This window comes from Meriones unguiculatus, chromosome 5 (genome assembly GCF_030254825.1).
Source record: "Meriones unguiculatus strain TT.TT164.6M chromosome 5, Bangor_MerUng_6.1, whole genome shotgun sequence".
Taxonomy (NCBI): Eukaryota; Metazoa; Chordata; class Mammalia; order Rodentia; family Muridae; genus Meriones; species Meriones unguiculatus.
In genome coordinates, this window is record NC_083353.1 from 27,253,627 (window position 1) to 27,271,116 (window position 17,490).

Sequence of the window (17,490 nt, forward strand, 5' to 3'; positions counted from 1 at the left end):
ATTGTGATTTCTAGCCTCTAGAAACACCAGACAACACATTTCTCTTGGTTTAACTACCCAGTCTGTAGTATGCTGTCAGGGAAGTACCAAAGGAAAAAACAAAGGGTATTTTTCAATAATAACAACTGTATATGTTCCATTCAATTGTCTAGAATTTTACATTGTATGAAATTATCTTCTAAGAAGGACGGTGAGATAAAAGTGAAAGATAACTTACATCCAGAAGTTTCCTGTACTCTGGAGGAATAGTCCCTTCCTTTTTACCCAATTCCTCAATATAGGTAGAATACATTGGGTCCTGGAAGAAAATTACATACTAAGACATATTATGCAATTAATCTATTGAGGATGATATGTGGATCCAAAGTACTAGTCCAGTACTATTTTTTCTGTAACTATTAAGATGAAAACAAATCATTAAGAAGCCTAACATAACCCTAAAGTTCTAATGGTATACTAACAATTACTCAATTAGTTTTATAGGTAGCACTCTGTACTTTAAGTCCATTATCTCTATCATTTTCTAAAGAATTGTCTTTTTTTCTGTGTTTTTTTTATTCTTTATAAACTCTAGAAGTAAATACATTGTAACTCTTGAAAATATTTTCATCTAACATATGGTTTATTTTTAATAGCAGGATACATGTAATTTTATCGCTTTTTAGAAACTGAAGTAGAATATATTTTAAAAATATTATTGCGACTGTAGGAATAAATATTTCTAAACAATTCATAAACAATTTATATACATCATAACTTTGAATGTTTTCAAATACTATATAAATAGTACCATTTTGCTGCTCTGATTTATTTTATTCAACATTATGGCTTTGTAATGTATCCATGCTGATACATGAGGACACCATTTTCCCTTTATGAAGCACCGAATAGCTTCCTATCTTCTGTTGACCATACTGTTTCCAAATGTTATCCTTCTCCATACATAGGGACTCTAGGGTCTCTCTGGAGGGGTTTTGTAACTGAAGGAGACACATCTTTAATAGGTAATGCCTAAATCCAGCTGTCAGATTTTTTAACTTTTGGCAGTCTGGTTGAGCAAATGGCACCACCCCATGATTTATTTCATTTTCCCAATTCCCTGATAAACCTTCATGTTACTTGTTCAACTGTCTCAGTACAGAAAATTTTTCTACTGAGTTGTCTTTTTCTCTGTTTTTCTATTTGTTGTAAACTGAAGAAACGAATATATAATGGTATCTGTAGAAAATGTTTTCATGTAACGTACAACATTTTTATATAAATTGTTCCTTAGAAATTAAGAATAGATTCAGGATCATAAGGATAGACTCAGGATCACAAGAATCCAAAACTCAAAATAAATTCAAGTCCACTGCATCAAATCTAAAGGACAGAAAACAAGACTTTCTGACCTAGTCAACTGCTCCAGTAAGAGTTTTAGCATTATCAGATGTTTTCTGAATCAATGCAACTGTGTAGCTAACTATTTCCATTCTCACCACTAAGTTCTGGTTTTTAATATTAATGCTGATCTCATCCTGCTTCTACATAGTCAACAGAACATCGTATGCAGTCCTGCGTTTGACAGCCATGACTTTATTTGCTTTCCTACCACTGAGGATGAGTTCTTACTGGCATCTGATCACATACCAAAATTACTGGTCCAGTATATGGTGGATCATCTTTCTTAGAATCCTCAGGTTCACCTAAAGTGTCTATCAAGTCATCCAAAGCAGCATCCATGCCTGACTGGAAATGAAAGAGAGAAGATATGTAAATGTTATTGATAGATATATTTCCCTTGGTTTTTAACTACAAAATGTATCAAATACTATAACTTCTCCAAGTTCAAAAATAGTTAAAGTCCAGTCCATTTTACTATGAAGATTTTTCTTCATTATTATTATTATTATTATTATTATAACTACTTATTATAATTTATTCACTTTGTAACCCTGTTGTAGTCCCTGCCTCATCTCTTCCCAGTCTCACCCTTCTTCTCTCTTCCCCACTAGATCCCTCCCCTATGACCCTAGCCTATCAGGTCTCATCAGGATCATCTGGATCATCTTCCTCTATGGCCCAGTAAGGCATCCTCACCAAGGGAAGGCAATCAATGAACAGGCATCCAAGTGCATGACAGTGTCTGTTCTCCTTACTAGAGAACCCACATAGAGAACCCATGAACTACATCTGAGCAGGGGTGTAGGTTCTCTCCATGTTGATTCATCAGTCTCTGCAAGACACCCTGGGGCCTAGATATTTTGGCCCTGTTGGTCTCCTTGTAGAGCTCCTATCCCCTCCAGGCCTTTCTATCTCCCACTTCTTTCATAAGATTCCCTGCACTCTGCCCAAAGTTTGGCTATGAGTCTCAGCATCTGCTTCCATACCCTGCTGGGTAGAGTCTTTCAGAGGACCTCTGTGGAAGGCTCCTGTCCTGTTCCCTGTTTTCTCCTACTTCTGATGTTTATCCTGTTTGCCCTTCTGAATAAGGATTAATCATCTTTCCTAGGGTCTTTTTTGTTGTTTAGCTTCTTTAGGACTATAGATTTCAGTATTTTTATCCTATATTATATGGCTAATATTCACTTATAAGTGAGTATATGGTTATCTCACTCAGGATGATCTTTTCTAGTACCATTCATCTGCCTGCAAACTTCATGATTTCTTTGTTTTTAATTGATCAGTAGTATTCCATTGTGTAAATGTACCACAACTTCTATATTCATTCCTCAGTTGAAGGACATTTGGGCTGTTTCCAGATTCTGGCTATAAATAAAGCTGCTACAAATATGGTTGAGCAAATGCCCTTGTTGTATACTTGAGTATATTTTGCATACATACCTAGGAGAGCTATAGCTGGATCTTGATGAAGCATTATTCCTAATTGTCTGAGAAAGTGCCAGATTAATTTCCAAAGTGGTTTTATAAATTTACATTGCCTCCAACAGTGGAATAGGGTTCCCCTTTCTCTACATCCTCTCCAGCATGTGTTCTCATTTGAGTTTTTGATCATGGCCATTCTGATGGGTATAAGGTGAAATCTCAGGGTTGTTTTGATTTGTATTTTGCTGATGACTAGGGATGTTGAGCATTTCTTTAAGTGTTTCTCTGACATTTGATAATCCTCTATTGAGAATTCTCTGTTTAGCTCTGTTCCCCATTTCATGCAGAAAGGCAAAGGGGGTGGACATTGGAAGAGGGAGAAAACAGGCAAACAGGACAGGAGCCCACAACAAATGGCCATGGAAAGACTACCCAGGAAGGTATTGAAGGACATGCTGAGACTCATAGCCAAACTTTGGGCACAGTGCAAGGAATCTTATGAAAGAAGACGGAGATAGGAAGACCTGGAGGGGACAGGAGCTCCACAAGGAGAGCAACAGATCAAAAAATTCTGGGCACAAGGGTCTTTTCTGAGACTGATACTTCAGCCAAGGACCATGCATGGAGATAACCTAGAACCCATAGAACCCCTGCACATCTGTAGCCCATAGCAGCTCAGTTTCCAAGTGGGTTCCAGTGGCTGGCTCTTTGATCACCTCCCCGTCATCGGGGAGCAGCCTAACCTGGCCACAGAGGAAAACAATGCAGCCAGTCCTGATGAGACTTAATAGGTTAGGGTCAGAGGGAATGGGAGGGACCTCCCCTTTCAGTAAACTTAGGGAGGGGTATAGGAGGAGATGAGAGAGAAAGGGTGGGACTGGGAAGGGATGAGGAAAGGGGCCATAGCGGGTATACAAAGTGAATAAACTGTGATTTATAAAAATATAAATAAATTTTAAAAAAAGAAATGCAAGGATTAGCTATATGGTATTTGTTGCTTTTCAGTTTCTCCCATAATGTCATACTAACAAAATCTGTACACAGAAACTCTTCCAAATAATCTATTTCAATAATAAATTACCCTGTATTTGTCCATGTTTCTCACTTGCTTGCCCACTAGATAGCTCTAAAGAGAAATCATGTAAGATCAATGGTAAGGATATATGAACTGACAGTGTAGTCTGCCAACATGAAATCAGCATATCAATGAGGACTTGCTGCCACCTCATTTTGTAGTTATGGATGCCTCACTATGACTAGGCACCTTAGTGGAAAACAGTAGGCCGGGAAAGAACTACACTACACACCTCAAATGTAAAAGTATCACAGAAGATGTCTGATGATTTCTCTTTAAAACTACAACATTCTCACATGGTTTTAGGATTTGTCAGATTTTTGATAATGTAATAAAAATTAAGGCCTATTAGCTTTTGACATTTTTTCCCCTTTTTACTACATTTATGGTTTCTTGGGGAAGAGGGATAGATCTTTTTAAAAAAGTATTTTATATTCTTTACCAGAGAGGTGAAAAAGAATGATTAGACAGTCCTTAGAACCCTCAAGTCTCACACAGCCATGTATATTGTTATACAATACATATTTCTAGAAGAGAAGGTATAAATTAACTTAGTGTAATGGAACTAGAATTTTCAAAATAGACACTTATACCATGAAATGGTACAAACACAGTATGAAGTCTACACTTTCAACTCAGTCATGATTTATTTTAATACTAAGCCACTAAATTTTTCCTTTAAAAGCACAAGAAATGAGGCTGAAACAAGCGGCAGAGGAAATGTCTGATGTTGAGATGCTATGTTGGCTTAGTCAGTTTGGACGCCACTGGTGAAGCTGGCGTTAATGATTTCTTTTCTTTTCTCTAGTGGAGTTTAGAAGGACTTTAGAAACTTTTATACATCTTTATGAAAAGGCATTATGACACATTTAAGATTGATTATTTAAAAGGCCTAGATCGTGTACTAGTCCCCTGATCTGCTCTGGTCTGTAATGGTACTCACTTCAGAACAACTATAAACATTAAACCTGTTTAATGATAGGAAAGAGAAGCTTGGAGAGATCAGGTTCATGGAAGAAAATGGATGTATCTGATTGTGATAGACTGGTTTAGGTACTTGACCAGTACAAGAAAAAAATATGTAAAAAGGCAATTAAAATGTTACTTTGTATATGAAAGAGAAGGAGGTGAAAGAGAAGGAAAAAGAGAGGGAAGGGGAGCAGGGAAAAATAGGAAGGGAAAGATCAAGAATGGGAAAAGAAGGAAGGTAGGGATGATGAGGCACCTTGCCCTGGGGTGCAGAGCAGGGAACAAAATCATGAACTGCACCAGGACTGCCTGGTCCTTTGTGTACTTGTCCCAGCCTCTGCAACCCTAAAAGCTCTTTCTGAAGCTGCTACTTGTAGCTACTGTTCCCTGGGTCTTTGCTTCCACTTATCAAGATCACTATGCCTCCTGCCTTGGTATGTCATTGTTCCTCCCTTGATTTGTTTATTACATTTCTCCCTCTCATCATTAACTACTGCAGTTCCTGTCCAAGCAGCTAGTAACATTCCAACCTGAAATCTTCCTGCCTCAGTCCAGACATCATCCCTGAAGCTGATCCTGGGGAGCATCACTACGCCAGCTCTTATCTCTTACACTTGCCACAGAAAAGCAGCATCCTGATTCTGCTGTTGTGTTTGTACCCTTGACTTGGGCATCTCTTATGCAATTTCCAATAGCACATATTCTGTATGTTCCTGACTTGTGAGGGTGGTCTATCTTAAATTGTGAGGCTATTTCATTTAGGACCATTCAGGGCCATGTGTCATTTGAAAGCATCAAATTTGAACAGCAGATCCCAGGCTGCCTACATTTGTACACCAGCAATGTCATGCACAGATACTTGAGACTTATGAGTCACTTCCCCTATCCCTTGGTTTTATAGTGATGTGAGGACAATGATGGAACCTACTTAGGGGTTGGGAGGATTTTGTTAATGAAAATCAGTGTTTAACATTTGTAAGCATAATATAGTATTTGCTATATAATTAAATGCCAAATAAGCAATTCCTGTGATTTGGGTGATGAAACTGTATCAGGTGCAAGGCACAGTCTGAACCCCCTTCCAGAAGTCAGCTATCACCTTGTGTAGATACACACTCACACACCTTCTTCTTCCTGTCTCAATCTTTTCCATTCTTACTATCTCCTCTATCTCCCTTTCCACCTCTCCTTTACTCTTCCCTTCTACTCCTTCCCTTCTTCTGGACATCAAACAATACTTTAATTTCTTTGCCTAAGAAATTTCTTAAGTCTGTCAAACACTTAAATTCAGTCTAGCCTAAATTAGGCACATCCTTTTCTCCACATGAATGCAACAGGCTTCTGCCAACCTCTCAAAAGGTAACCAGAGGCTCAGGTACTGTGCTGCAAGCCCTCCTTTTTTTTTTTCTTTTTTTAGGGATACAAAGCAAAAGGAATTTATTTACAAAATGTCATACTTCAACAGTTACAGCCAAGAAACAGGATATTAATCAACAGTTAACTAAGAGACTCCACTATTGTGTTTAGGCATTATACCCAGAGTGGTTTCTCTTACTAGCTAGAAAGATGTCCTTCTGAGGCCTCCATTTGTGCAAGGGCAATCATTTCACCAAAGGAGTCTGTGGATACTTGTGGGTTCAGCTGAGCCATGTTTCTTGGCTTTCTTTTTCTCCACCCTGGCTAGTTTTCTACTTTTCTCCTTCTCTGTTGACTCCATCCTCTTTTCTCCTCCATTATCAGCTCATTTCTCAGCTTCCTCTTCTTTATTGTCAGCTCCTTTCTCTCCCTCTTTATCCTGAACACTGCCAGAAACAGCTTTGCATTAGCCTTCCAGGTTCCGAGCAATTTCATTTGCAAAACATTGAATCCTGTGTGCAAAGATGGTGTTCTCCTCAGTGTAGCCCTGGGGACAGTCCAGTCTCAGAAAAGTGACACAGTTGTAGTCTTCTATGAACCCTTCAAACTTTAAGTAGAATGGCCTCCACTTCTCTTTAGCTGATTTTGATTTGAGTTCTTCTGGGTCCACAACACATCTACCTTGAGCGTCTCCAAATTTTAACGGAACTCAAGAGTAGATCTGGTCATCTACTTTGAGTCTGTACTATAATTCAGCATGCTGCATTGTTCGAATGGCCCAAGCCATTTCAATATCAGGGTCATTGCCATACGACTCAGCCGAGAGAGAAAGAGTATGGGTGATAGACACCACTAGACACCACTTCTCCAGAAACCAGCTCTTTGCTTTCTCTAGCAGCATCCATAGCACACACAGGTAAGTGTGACTTTCCCTTGCTGGCAAGGCCTCTACTCTTTTGTTTTTTTTATTAATTACACTTTATTTACTTTTTATCCCCCCTGTAGTTCTCTCCCTGCTCCCCTCCCAATCCTTCCCTTCCTTCCCCTTCTCCATGCATGTCCCTCCCCAAGTTCACTGGTAGGGGAAGGCTTCTTTTCCTTCCTTCTGATCCTAGTCTGTTAGGTCTCAACAGGAGTGGCTGCATTGTCTTCCTCTGTGGCCTGGTAAGGCTGCTTCCCCCTCAGGGGGAGGTGATCAAAGAGCAAGGCCTCCAGTCTTAAAGAGGCACTTGCTCTCAGTGTTGACCGTGTGCTTGGACCACATAGTGAGAACCTCCACAAGCTTGGTGCTGTGGCATCTGTTTTGTCTTCCTTCAGTGTTATCAGCCAACTTATGCCAGATTCCGCCAGGACATTGTGCATTTTACTTTACCTCTGCCCTCTTTGGCCAACTCCTTCCTAAATATGAAGGCTTTGACTCTGCAATAACTTTGAATATCTCCCCTTTTTTCTTCTATTATAGGTCTAAGTTAGGCTACATAATGACTCACCAGCTTCACTGAAACAGCTCCAAACATCCATTACCCTCCTGTCACTAACCACAAGCTCTAGCAACCTTAACCTGTCTTTCTGGTCTTGCTGCCATCTCTGCACTCTCTGTGCTTTCTGACGCTAGAACATGTTTGTGACCAGAACTCATGTGAAATTTGTCAACAGCTTGAAGTGTATGCAAGCCTGGATTCCAAGGTGTCCTTCTATGTCTACCTTAATAGGGAGATACTCTCTCAAAGTCTTGTGGATTTCCTGAGTCAGACAGAACCCACCCTTTCCACATAAAATGTCTCCTTAGAGGGTCCTCTCTTAATCTGCGCTGAATTAAAGTCTCAGCTATTTCAACAAGAGATGGACTAGCCTGCAGCTAGCACATTATACAGTCAACTATAATTCTTCAAACCTGCCACATACTTAAATAAGACAGGTCTGATTAGTCCTACTTAGTTGGGGATGAATCAGGAATAAAGTAAAATAAAATAACTTATGGAGAGTTCCAGAATCAAGCCAATGCATAACATGATTCCATGTAAATTTTTCTTAGTTAGATCATTTAGCTTTTACTGATAACATAGCCTAGTTTATAGCTAGCATAAAGGAATTGAATACATATAAAAAACTATAATAACATTATCTATTCCTTGACCTTATATCTACTCATTTTCAAATTAGTTCATTTAAGTACGCTATCAATCGCAAGACTGCCCTAGGGTAATAATGGGGTCCTGAGAGAATATACAAGTAATCTATTGCAAAAACCCTCATTTGTGAGTGTTTTTACTTAAAGGTTTTGTGAGTTTGTTTAGAATAATGTTCCTAGCATCCCAAGATCCAAGAAAGCAAACTGTCTCAGGGCATGTGTCAAAACTTTTTTACCTTTCTCTCTGACTTTTTGCATGCTCCCAGACTGGCATCTGAAGCTCCTCCAAGGCAGGCTTCCTGGAACTGGCCAGCACATCTAGGATCATGCTGTGAGGGCTTGCCATGCTACCAACTCACACCCTTGCTGTGACTATGATTTAGTGTCAAGGCTGCTGCTACGAACATTCAAAGCTGAGTATAATGTCTACTGAAGTGCTCATGAAGGTTTATGTACTTGATTTCATACCTGTGAATCTGGGAGGCATGGCCTGAGCCAACTTACATTTTAATTACTTTGGTATTAATACCAGGCCTGATATACATTTCAAAATTATTTCAGTACTTTTTCTCACTTTAAATTTCCAAAAACATATGCTCTTCTTCACAAAGATTCACTTATAAGCAATGTATATTATTTCTTTTTTAAAATTATTTATGAATGTGAGGTTGTAGGCTGATGAGCATGGAGGCTCATGTTATATCTGCATGTAAGGTCACCTTATCAATCGCCTTGTCCGATGCCTCAGCCACAGTCACACCTGCAACCATCTTCCCTCCACCAGCAGAAGGAATATCTTCTGATTTTGTCTGCGAAGAGAGATAGAAGAGTGACAGGACTAAGTATCTTTTGACTATGATCAAGATCTTGAATTTCAAATGTTATCAACAGCTACAATAGTTCCCTGGCCCAAGTTTAGAGGGTCCTAGGAGACAGCCTCATTTAAAAACTTTATGCTTGGGAGATACCAGCGTCATGGCTGGTCACTATGAGCAGCATGAGAAGGCTAGACAGTACATTTCCCTAACTCTTATCTGCTGGCTTTTTTCAGGCCCTCCATAATCCCACATTCCTAGAATGCTTCTTGCAAAACTAATGCAACAACAGCACCAAGTCATTACAATATCAAATGAATCTATTGTAACCCCACAGATTCAACTGTACGCTTTGGGTAAATAGGGTCCATACCTACTAGTAAGTTAACATTTAGTGGATTCATACTTATCAAGCTCACTTTTGGTTCTGCTGACTTCTGCTCATTTGATCTGGAAACTGTTTTTTCTTTATGAGCACCTGTACTTCTTGTCTCTGATGCAGGCTTGGGAGCATTTGGGGGCTGAAAGCACACATATATATCGTTAATATAATGGCAATTTTAAACAGTTCTGATATTTTTCTTTATAGAATAAAAGCTGTTTATAAGAGTTGTGCTTTTTGCAGTTTTGAATTGTGTAAATGTCAATTAGCATAAGGTAAATATCCGAAATACCGCATCCTCCCAAAATCTTCATTAAGAATCACTGAATACTTGGGTGGTACTAGATCATGGAGGTAGAGGCAGGCGGATTTCTGAGTTCAAAACCAGCCTGGTCTACAGAGCTAGTTCCAGGACACTCAAGGTATCTCTCAAAAAACCAAAACAAAACAAAACAAAAATCCCCGAACACCACTGTTACGACATGATTGCACTGGGTCAGCTGAGGAAACGAGTCAGTCACAAATCACAACAGACACCACTGCACAGGAGTCCTAGCAATAGGCACTCACCTCTGGACCTTCCTTTGCTTTTCTTTCTTGAGACTTTTTCTCATGAACCATAGGTGGCTGTTAATTTTGAAGAAGTAAAAACTGAATTATTTTATTAAAATCTACTATTCTCACAATTCCAAATTGTCCTAAGAATAGAATTTCAACTAAACCATTCTGTCCTCAGGAGAAGCTCCAGGCATACACTGTGGTCAGCAGTGGCTGCTGGCAGTCTCTATCGTTGGAAATTATCAGAAAAAGGAAAAACTGAGTTCCTTCTCTAGAAATATGTCTTCAAAGACACATTTCTCTAAACTCCTGGCTGCCATGCACATTCCCTAAGATCAATCCGTAGCTGCCAGACTACCTACAAAGGCATCAAAGACTAGGGTGAGCATTAAGTTTGCTGAGCAGTGACACTCCACAGCCCACTGAGTTCATTTTGAAGATCTCTGGTTAAAGGAGATGAAATATGGTAATATCCCCAAAGTCCCAATTCTCTTGGCATTTGGTAGATAAACCACAAGCACTGAAATGTGGAACAGAAAACAGTTTTCGCTTCATTTCTAAATTCTTCCCTCTAGAAGTCACTATGCAAAGGCTGCAGGCAGAGCATGTATGCACCTCTTGGCCCCATCTGTATCTGTGCATCCAATGTTTGCCTCAGTTCTCTGCCCTACAGCAAACCTTATGGTCCTAAGTATTTGCTTAAACAAGTGAAAGAATAACATGCAGCACTGTACTGAGGGGAAAGATGTGTTGAAGGGAAAGATGGCCCCTGGATTCCACCTTTCTATGAAGGCAGAATGACTTTGGTTTGGACACCCAAGTGTAACGGAAGCACGAAGAGTTGTTCCCAGGCGAAGGGGCCTGATGTTATGAGGAGACTCATTACATCTCCCCCACCCAGAGAAGACTGTCAAGATAAACCTGCCCACTATCATCCAGAGAACACACTGCTCCTACTATTTCAAGGAACCTATAACTTGCACTGTCTTTTGTCCTTCTAAAAATTACTAGTGCATATGAGTGTACTTGTATGCGCATTTGTGTGTGCCTATGTGGATGTGTACATGTGTATGCACTCATGTGTGCATGAGTGTGAGTATATGTGAGTGTCTGTATATGTGTGTGTGTGTACATACGTGTGCTTGCACATGCATATGTCATCGTGCTAAAGTTAAAAGGCAATTTGTTTTTTTCCTGCTGTGGGCTCTGGGGTTTGAATTCAGGTTTACATAGAAAGCATCTTTACTTACCAGACCATCTCCCCTGCTTGATCTTTTCTCCTTTGTTTCATTCTTTAAAAAAAAAAAAAATGATTAAAATTTACATTTGAATAAAATAATTTGTGAAATACTTTTAAAAATATATTTTAACAATGTATGAATTTAATATTATAAATATTTTATGTGTACTCTATTAAGTTATATTTAACAGAATAGTCAAAGTAATTTAAATTAGCTGACAAATCCCTTTATCCTTAAAGGAAACTACTCATACATTATTATTTTAAAAAGGGTCAGAATAATTCACTCACAGACTTAAATTATTTACCTCACTTGGTTGTGACTTCTCAGACTCCGTTTTCACTGCCTAAATTTAGGGAAAAATGATTAAAGAAAAGTTAAAAATAACACTGGAGATAGTTTAGTAAGATTGTAATAGATTTTCTTCAACTAAATGATTTTGGTGTTATCAATATAAAGTTTTGACTTAAGTTGATCACATAGTTCAGATATTACTAGCCGTATGGCAGGTAACATTTTGTTTCTTGCTGTGTGGATCAAGCATACACAAAGAGTTTTACTTATAATACCAGCAACATTAGATGCAAGTCTTCCTCCCTTCAAATCCAAGGCTTTATCCCACCAAGTCCCTAACATAACTTTTTTTAAATACTGAAATACTAACCATGGCTGTCAAAGTGTGAAAGAATTGGGCAGTGGCAGAGCCGAGGTAGAGAGTGGAGAAGTTGTTTTTAGTGCCAGGGTGTGCTTGACAGTTAAGCCTAGAGGAAGCCTGTGATGGAGTCATGCCATTACAGAAGATACAGACTGGAATTATCGCAGGTGCTGAGAGGCTGAAGTGACTAGTAGACAGAACTGCTGGGCACAATAAACCGTATCACCTGTTTTCTGTGCCTTTTCTTGTCAGGTGGATGTGGTCCTTCCATCTGTTTGCTGACTGCAAGGACCTAATATAAGAGCATAAGCCCCAGAGTAATTTCATTTTTATCTGACAAGCTACATAATGGGCCAAAATGTTCATATCAAGACCTATTCTTCAAACCTAACAAACATAACTCCATGAAGATTTATGCACATAAACACTAGGGTACCACGCAACTCTTTCAGCTCTGGTATAGTTTTTTCATGAGGATTTCCATTTATAAAATTAATTTTAAAGGTTCTTTTTTTGTGTTAAAACTACTACAGTCTTGTTTTTTATCTAGTGTTTGACTATGATCCAATGAACACAAACAAAAAAGTCACAATTGTCATTATAAGCTTTCTGAAATTCTATCCCTAGTTTTAAATACAATTTTGTAAATTATATGTTATATTCTTAAATGTAGAATTGCATTCTAAAGTTTTAAGCATGCTTTTGAAGGACCTTTGGTGCAATGTTTTACCAGACCTTTTACCAGCGAAAGGTGACCTGTCCAAATATACAAACAGCAAAAACCTCTATAAATGCATCAACCAACATTGATGGAGAGGCAACACAGAAATCAGCACAAAACTTGATTCATTCTCCATAAACTTTCCAAGATAATTGATCACAAAGCAGACTTAGTGCCTCTTGCTACTTTTCCTCTCTTGGCTGCTTGATGATGTCAGCAAAGCTGCTACTTTTTTGCAGCTTTTTTTTTTTTAACAGTCTTTTGTTATTTGAAGAAGCTAAATCAAATATTCTTTTAATTGATCATGCCTGATGCTTTTTTGATGAAGGTAAAATCAGCTTCATGAAATGCCTCCCAGTTATTCCACTATTCCATTGTTTGGGAGAAAAAGAATCAAAGCTCATTATCAAATGTTTTTTTATAGAAATTTGGGATTCTTTCACACTATGTCTTTGCTGATGAATTTTAGTTTGTGTTCTTTTGTTTGTGAATCTTCTTTTAAATTCCACAAATATAATGTATTAAATAAGTTACAAAGGAGATAAGCCAGCTAATAGTATCATAGTTTGGATTTATTAATACTTTCAATTTGACAGTTTGGTAATCAAGATATTTCTTGGGAAATCTTTAAACTACAATTAAGATTGAGTATTCAGATGCAAGCAGCTATTAATTTAATAATATAATAATAATCACGAAAATTATTTTTGGTAGTAATGGTACCAAACATAACACTAATGGGACACGCAGTGCCTGAGGGCTTTTCCAGCTGATCACAGATACCAGAGCTTTTCTTAAGCTCTGTTAGCAGCTCACTTGTTAAGTATCATGACTCTATCGGGGACAATAATATTATTATACCTCTTCTCAGTAAATAATTCAAGATCTACAAAGTCAAATAAGTTCCCAAAAGAGTGTGTGATGGAGCTGGATTGCATATGCAGTTCTGGGGCGGCATGGTCTCTCTACTGGCTAGCAGTTCACGTGCAGTGGGCATTTGCTACAGACAGGCATCGGTCACTGTTTGTTTCTTTAGGCCGTCTTCTGAAATTGGCGTCATTATCGTTTTTCTTCACATTGTACAGATAAGGAAACTGAAGCAAAGAGGAGATGCCCAGTACCACAGATGGTAAAGAAATAGCACTCTCAGCTACGCTGTCTGGCTCCAGTTCCAGATGCACAAATCCTCAGAAATTACATCATGACTACAGCTTATCTGACTATCCATCCTACAACCTAGGAAAACCAATTCTAATGTTCAAGGGTAAGATATATGAACACAGATATAGACATATAATCCACTTCATATATAGTCAGGCCTACGTGAAAAATGTAAACAAGAAAAGGGTTTTTAATCTCTATTTCCCTGAATTAGCATCTTTTCACTAAAAGGTCCAAATATCTGCAGACCAATGAAGCTCAAGCTCCTGACATCTCCAGAGGAGGTTATTATAATAAGCACTGTGTAGTCACGAGAAACAGCAGAAGTAATGAAGACACAACAATGGAGCTCTGGGATTGAAATACACCAAAGAAAAAGAGTAGAGAACAAAAATGGTTTGTATCAGTCAATGGTAATATTTCTTCATGTGTCTCACTTTTGTGCCCCACTTCTCATTTCCTAGCTTCCTTCCTCCTTCTAAAGTTTTGATTGTTTGTTTTGAGTGCCAGAAATTCTTATGATTGGTGCTTTGTGATGCTTGAGGATTGCTAACACTTGCTCTGGAAACCATGGCACATGGAAATAAGCACTGGCCCTCAGGCTAAAACATGGGATCAGACCTAGCCAACAGCTACATGAACCAGAACAATAGAAACAGCCTACTGAGATTTTATTTTGCATTTGTTTTACATAATCTTTCAATATCAAGATAGAGTGAGGTGGCTAGGGACAGACCTCAGAGGTATAGTACTTAGTTGCTTAGTACACTGAAGCCTCAAGGTCCTATGTTCAGTCCCCAGCAGTACAAACATATATGTATAATTGTGTATAAATTCAAATTAAAAAAATTAACTTAAAATAAATTTTAAAGCAAAACTTTATAAAATTTAGGTAAATGGACAGTTTGCTCCCAGGTATTTGCACTGTTCTAATTCACGATGAGGTAAGAGAATCCCAGGTAGTAACTTATGCTGCCACATCCCCAGGAATAGGAAACTACTGCGACCACACAGTGACATGGGAGACAAAAAGCAAACATAAGCTGGAAATTGTAGATTAAGCAAATTGATAAAGCGAAGAGCCAGAAGCTCTTAACACAATCAATTATTGGAATACACTAACAACTCACAAATGTTTCTAAGAAACAGGTTGAGTTGCAGTAACTATGGTAGAGATGTTTCGACAGCTTCAGTCATGTCTTAGAGCGAGGTTCACCCCATGAAGCACTCATACTCCTTTTATTCTTCTGGAATTCAATGAATAAATACAAGAATAAATAATCAATAGAGTTGAAAGATATTTGTCAAAGAGACGGTAGTCTACTCTATAACCCATGTATCAGAAAGCATCTGAAATAACCAGTACCCTTTTCTTTTGTTTCCGTGGTCATTTAGTGTCAGCTTTTTCACTTCTAAATGTCTCCAAATATGTTACAACTGTTACCAAAAAGCTAGAATCCCTATTTACTCAGTTCCAGAGAAATACACTCAGAGAAATTATCTCCTTTTTTTTTTTTTTTCAAAAATGTAATCAAGAGCAAAAAATTTCAGCAGTGATTCTTTTGAGAGAGTCTCAAAGAACAGAAACTCTTAGAGGAGAATTCGCACAAGCTTCCAACTCAGGAAGACGATGTCGACTTCCAGAATGTGTACTTCCTAAACTAAGGAACACATCTGTGTTCATAGCACCCTACAGTGGCATTCATTCAGGTTGCCTCTCACAGGTTCTTTACCTTAGCTTCTGTGGAACTCATACTGGGAGACTTGCTGCTGGCAGCAGAGGAAGCTGTCACCTAGAAAGGAAAGAAACAAAAAGTCAGGCTTGCCATAACTCCCGGCTTAAAATTACCCTCACCTTTATTTCATCACACCGCCCTTACCTTTCTACCTTGGTTTTGTCCAGTGTGTAATTCTGTGTTCACAAATTCCAATAGGTGTTGCCAGTCATGGGGTAAAAGTCTTTGTGACCAGATCAGATAGGTTCAAATTTAGAGTCTGTTATATGATTACATAATACTAACCACCTACTTAGAGTTTCTGATCTTCAGTTTCCCACAAACAGTTCTTCTTCAGTAGATAACAATTGCCTTGCAAGTTTATATACATAACTGTTTCATAAACTTTGTTATACTATTAACATTATTTTAGAAAAGAACATTCACTTTGACACTTGTTAGAACCCTTTTGTAAATTTTGTTTAAATCCTAGATAGCTCTGTATTTACCAGCACTCTGTCTGTAAGCCTCAGTTTTTCAGTTATGTAAAATGGGATATAGTGTCTGTTTTACTAGTTTTATAAGTATTTGCAACAATTGTGTAAAATGTCTGCCACATTACAAATGTTAACAAAATTACTAGCACATTATTTCTAATGTGAAGTAGTTTGAGTGTGTCGGGAGCCCCACATGTATTTAAATACTTAGTCCCCAACGGGTGCTTTTTTAAGAGCTATGGAACTCTTAAAAATGTAGCCTGGCTGGAGGAGGAGAGCCATTAGGATGGCATAGACTGTATCCCCCAAACCATGTACTAAAATAAACCCTGCTTTCTTTACGTGAATTATTTCAGGTATTGTGTCGCAGACATAACTAACTAACTATTATACATATAAAATCAGAAGTACAACATGAATGGCAATTGTCCTTTGAATGCTATATGAAGAAAAGAGAGATGGAAGGAAGGGAATAGAGAGACTGTTGCTGTATTACCTGTCTCATATTGGTTCTTTCTTGGAGCACAAGATTTAACAAATGGCAAAATGCCCTCCTTTGGAATGCATGGGAAAGGTGGAGACCTACAAGTGTATCACCTAAGCAGTGGGTGATACTTGAGCATGTGGATGCATGCATGGTATTGAGTACTGCTCCATTACTTTGCTGGTTTATCCTGATAAATAGATATTTATCATTTTTGCAAATACCAACATAGGTTCACTCAAAACTCTTCCCATCTGAGTCCATTATTCTTACATCTCAGTGATTCCATCTCAAGAAAGTTGCCTATTTAAGCAGCCCACTGTCAAAAAATAGCTGTGACCCTCTGTCAGGAAGGCAGGGGAGTGCATAGTGTGTGTCTCACTCTGTCTCCAATGGCTGGCCTTGAGCCACTTCAGAAGCTATGTCAAGAGGCAGCATAAGCCTGTCACTTCTCTCTTCTTCTCCCACTCACATTCCCACTCAAGAGTATGACTCTACTATTACCTATTCTCCATGACCAAAATCACTTCCCACAGACCTCAGCTAACACTGTAGCTCAACTATGGTAACTTACAGATAAAGGACCACAGTTTTAGCAAACTGACTTTTCAAACAAAACCATATGAACTTAGTATTTTTTCTGAGCACTCTTAGGCAGCATCAGGTGTTCCTCCCAACAGTCTGTACACACACACACACACACACACACTCCACTCCTAGCACTATAGTAACCTCTCTCACATTCTCTTTGGGATAAGAAACTAGAACATATACAAAGATATATTTTCTTTACACCTAACTCAGTGGAGAAATACATGAATAGCCATATTTTTCAATGAGAGTAAAACTTGTTAGGGATTAAAGTGCTCATATGTAGATAATTCTAACTCCACAATGTGAAGGTACAAATTTTAATACAAATTTC

General features: G+C 38.4%; 1 protein-coding gene and 1 pseudogene across 9 annotated transcripts in view; both read right to left on the reverse strand.

Annotated features, from left to right (window-relative positions):
- Window positions 1–17,490, reverse strand: part of Cast (calpastatin) — a 99,465-nt gene that overhangs the window by 35,480 nt on the left and 46,495 nt on the right. For 5 of the 9 annotated variants that reach the window (XM_060383568.1, XM_060383567.1, XM_060383565.1 and 2 more), the window contains 9 exons: window positions 15,603–15,662; window positions 12,214–12,279; window positions 11,640–11,678; window positions 11,342–11,383; window positions 10,104–10,160; window positions 9,571–9,672; window positions 9,056–9,145; window positions 1,630–1,728; window positions 218–298 (listed from right to left, as the gene is read on the reverse strand). In XM_060383568.1, the coding sequence (XP_060239551.1) occupies window positions 218–298; window positions 1,630–1,728; window positions 9,056–9,145; window positions 9,571–9,672; window positions 10,104–10,160; window positions 11,342–11,383; window positions 11,640–11,678; window positions 12,214–12,279; window positions 15,603–15,662 (636 nt within the window). Of the gene's footprint in view, window positions 1–217; window positions 299–1,629; window positions 1,729–9,055; window positions 9,146–9,570; window positions 9,673–10,103; window positions 10,161–11,341; window positions 11,384–11,639; window positions 11,679–11,996; window positions 12,180–12,213; window positions 12,280–15,602; window positions 15,663–17,490 lie in introns of those variants that run through there. The other 4 variants (XM_060383570.1, XM_060383571.1, XM_060383574.1 and 1 more) reach the window with 2 other exon arrangements.
- On the reverse strand, window positions 6,000–7,110 carry LOC110564744 (protein PBDC1-like; annotated as a pseudogene).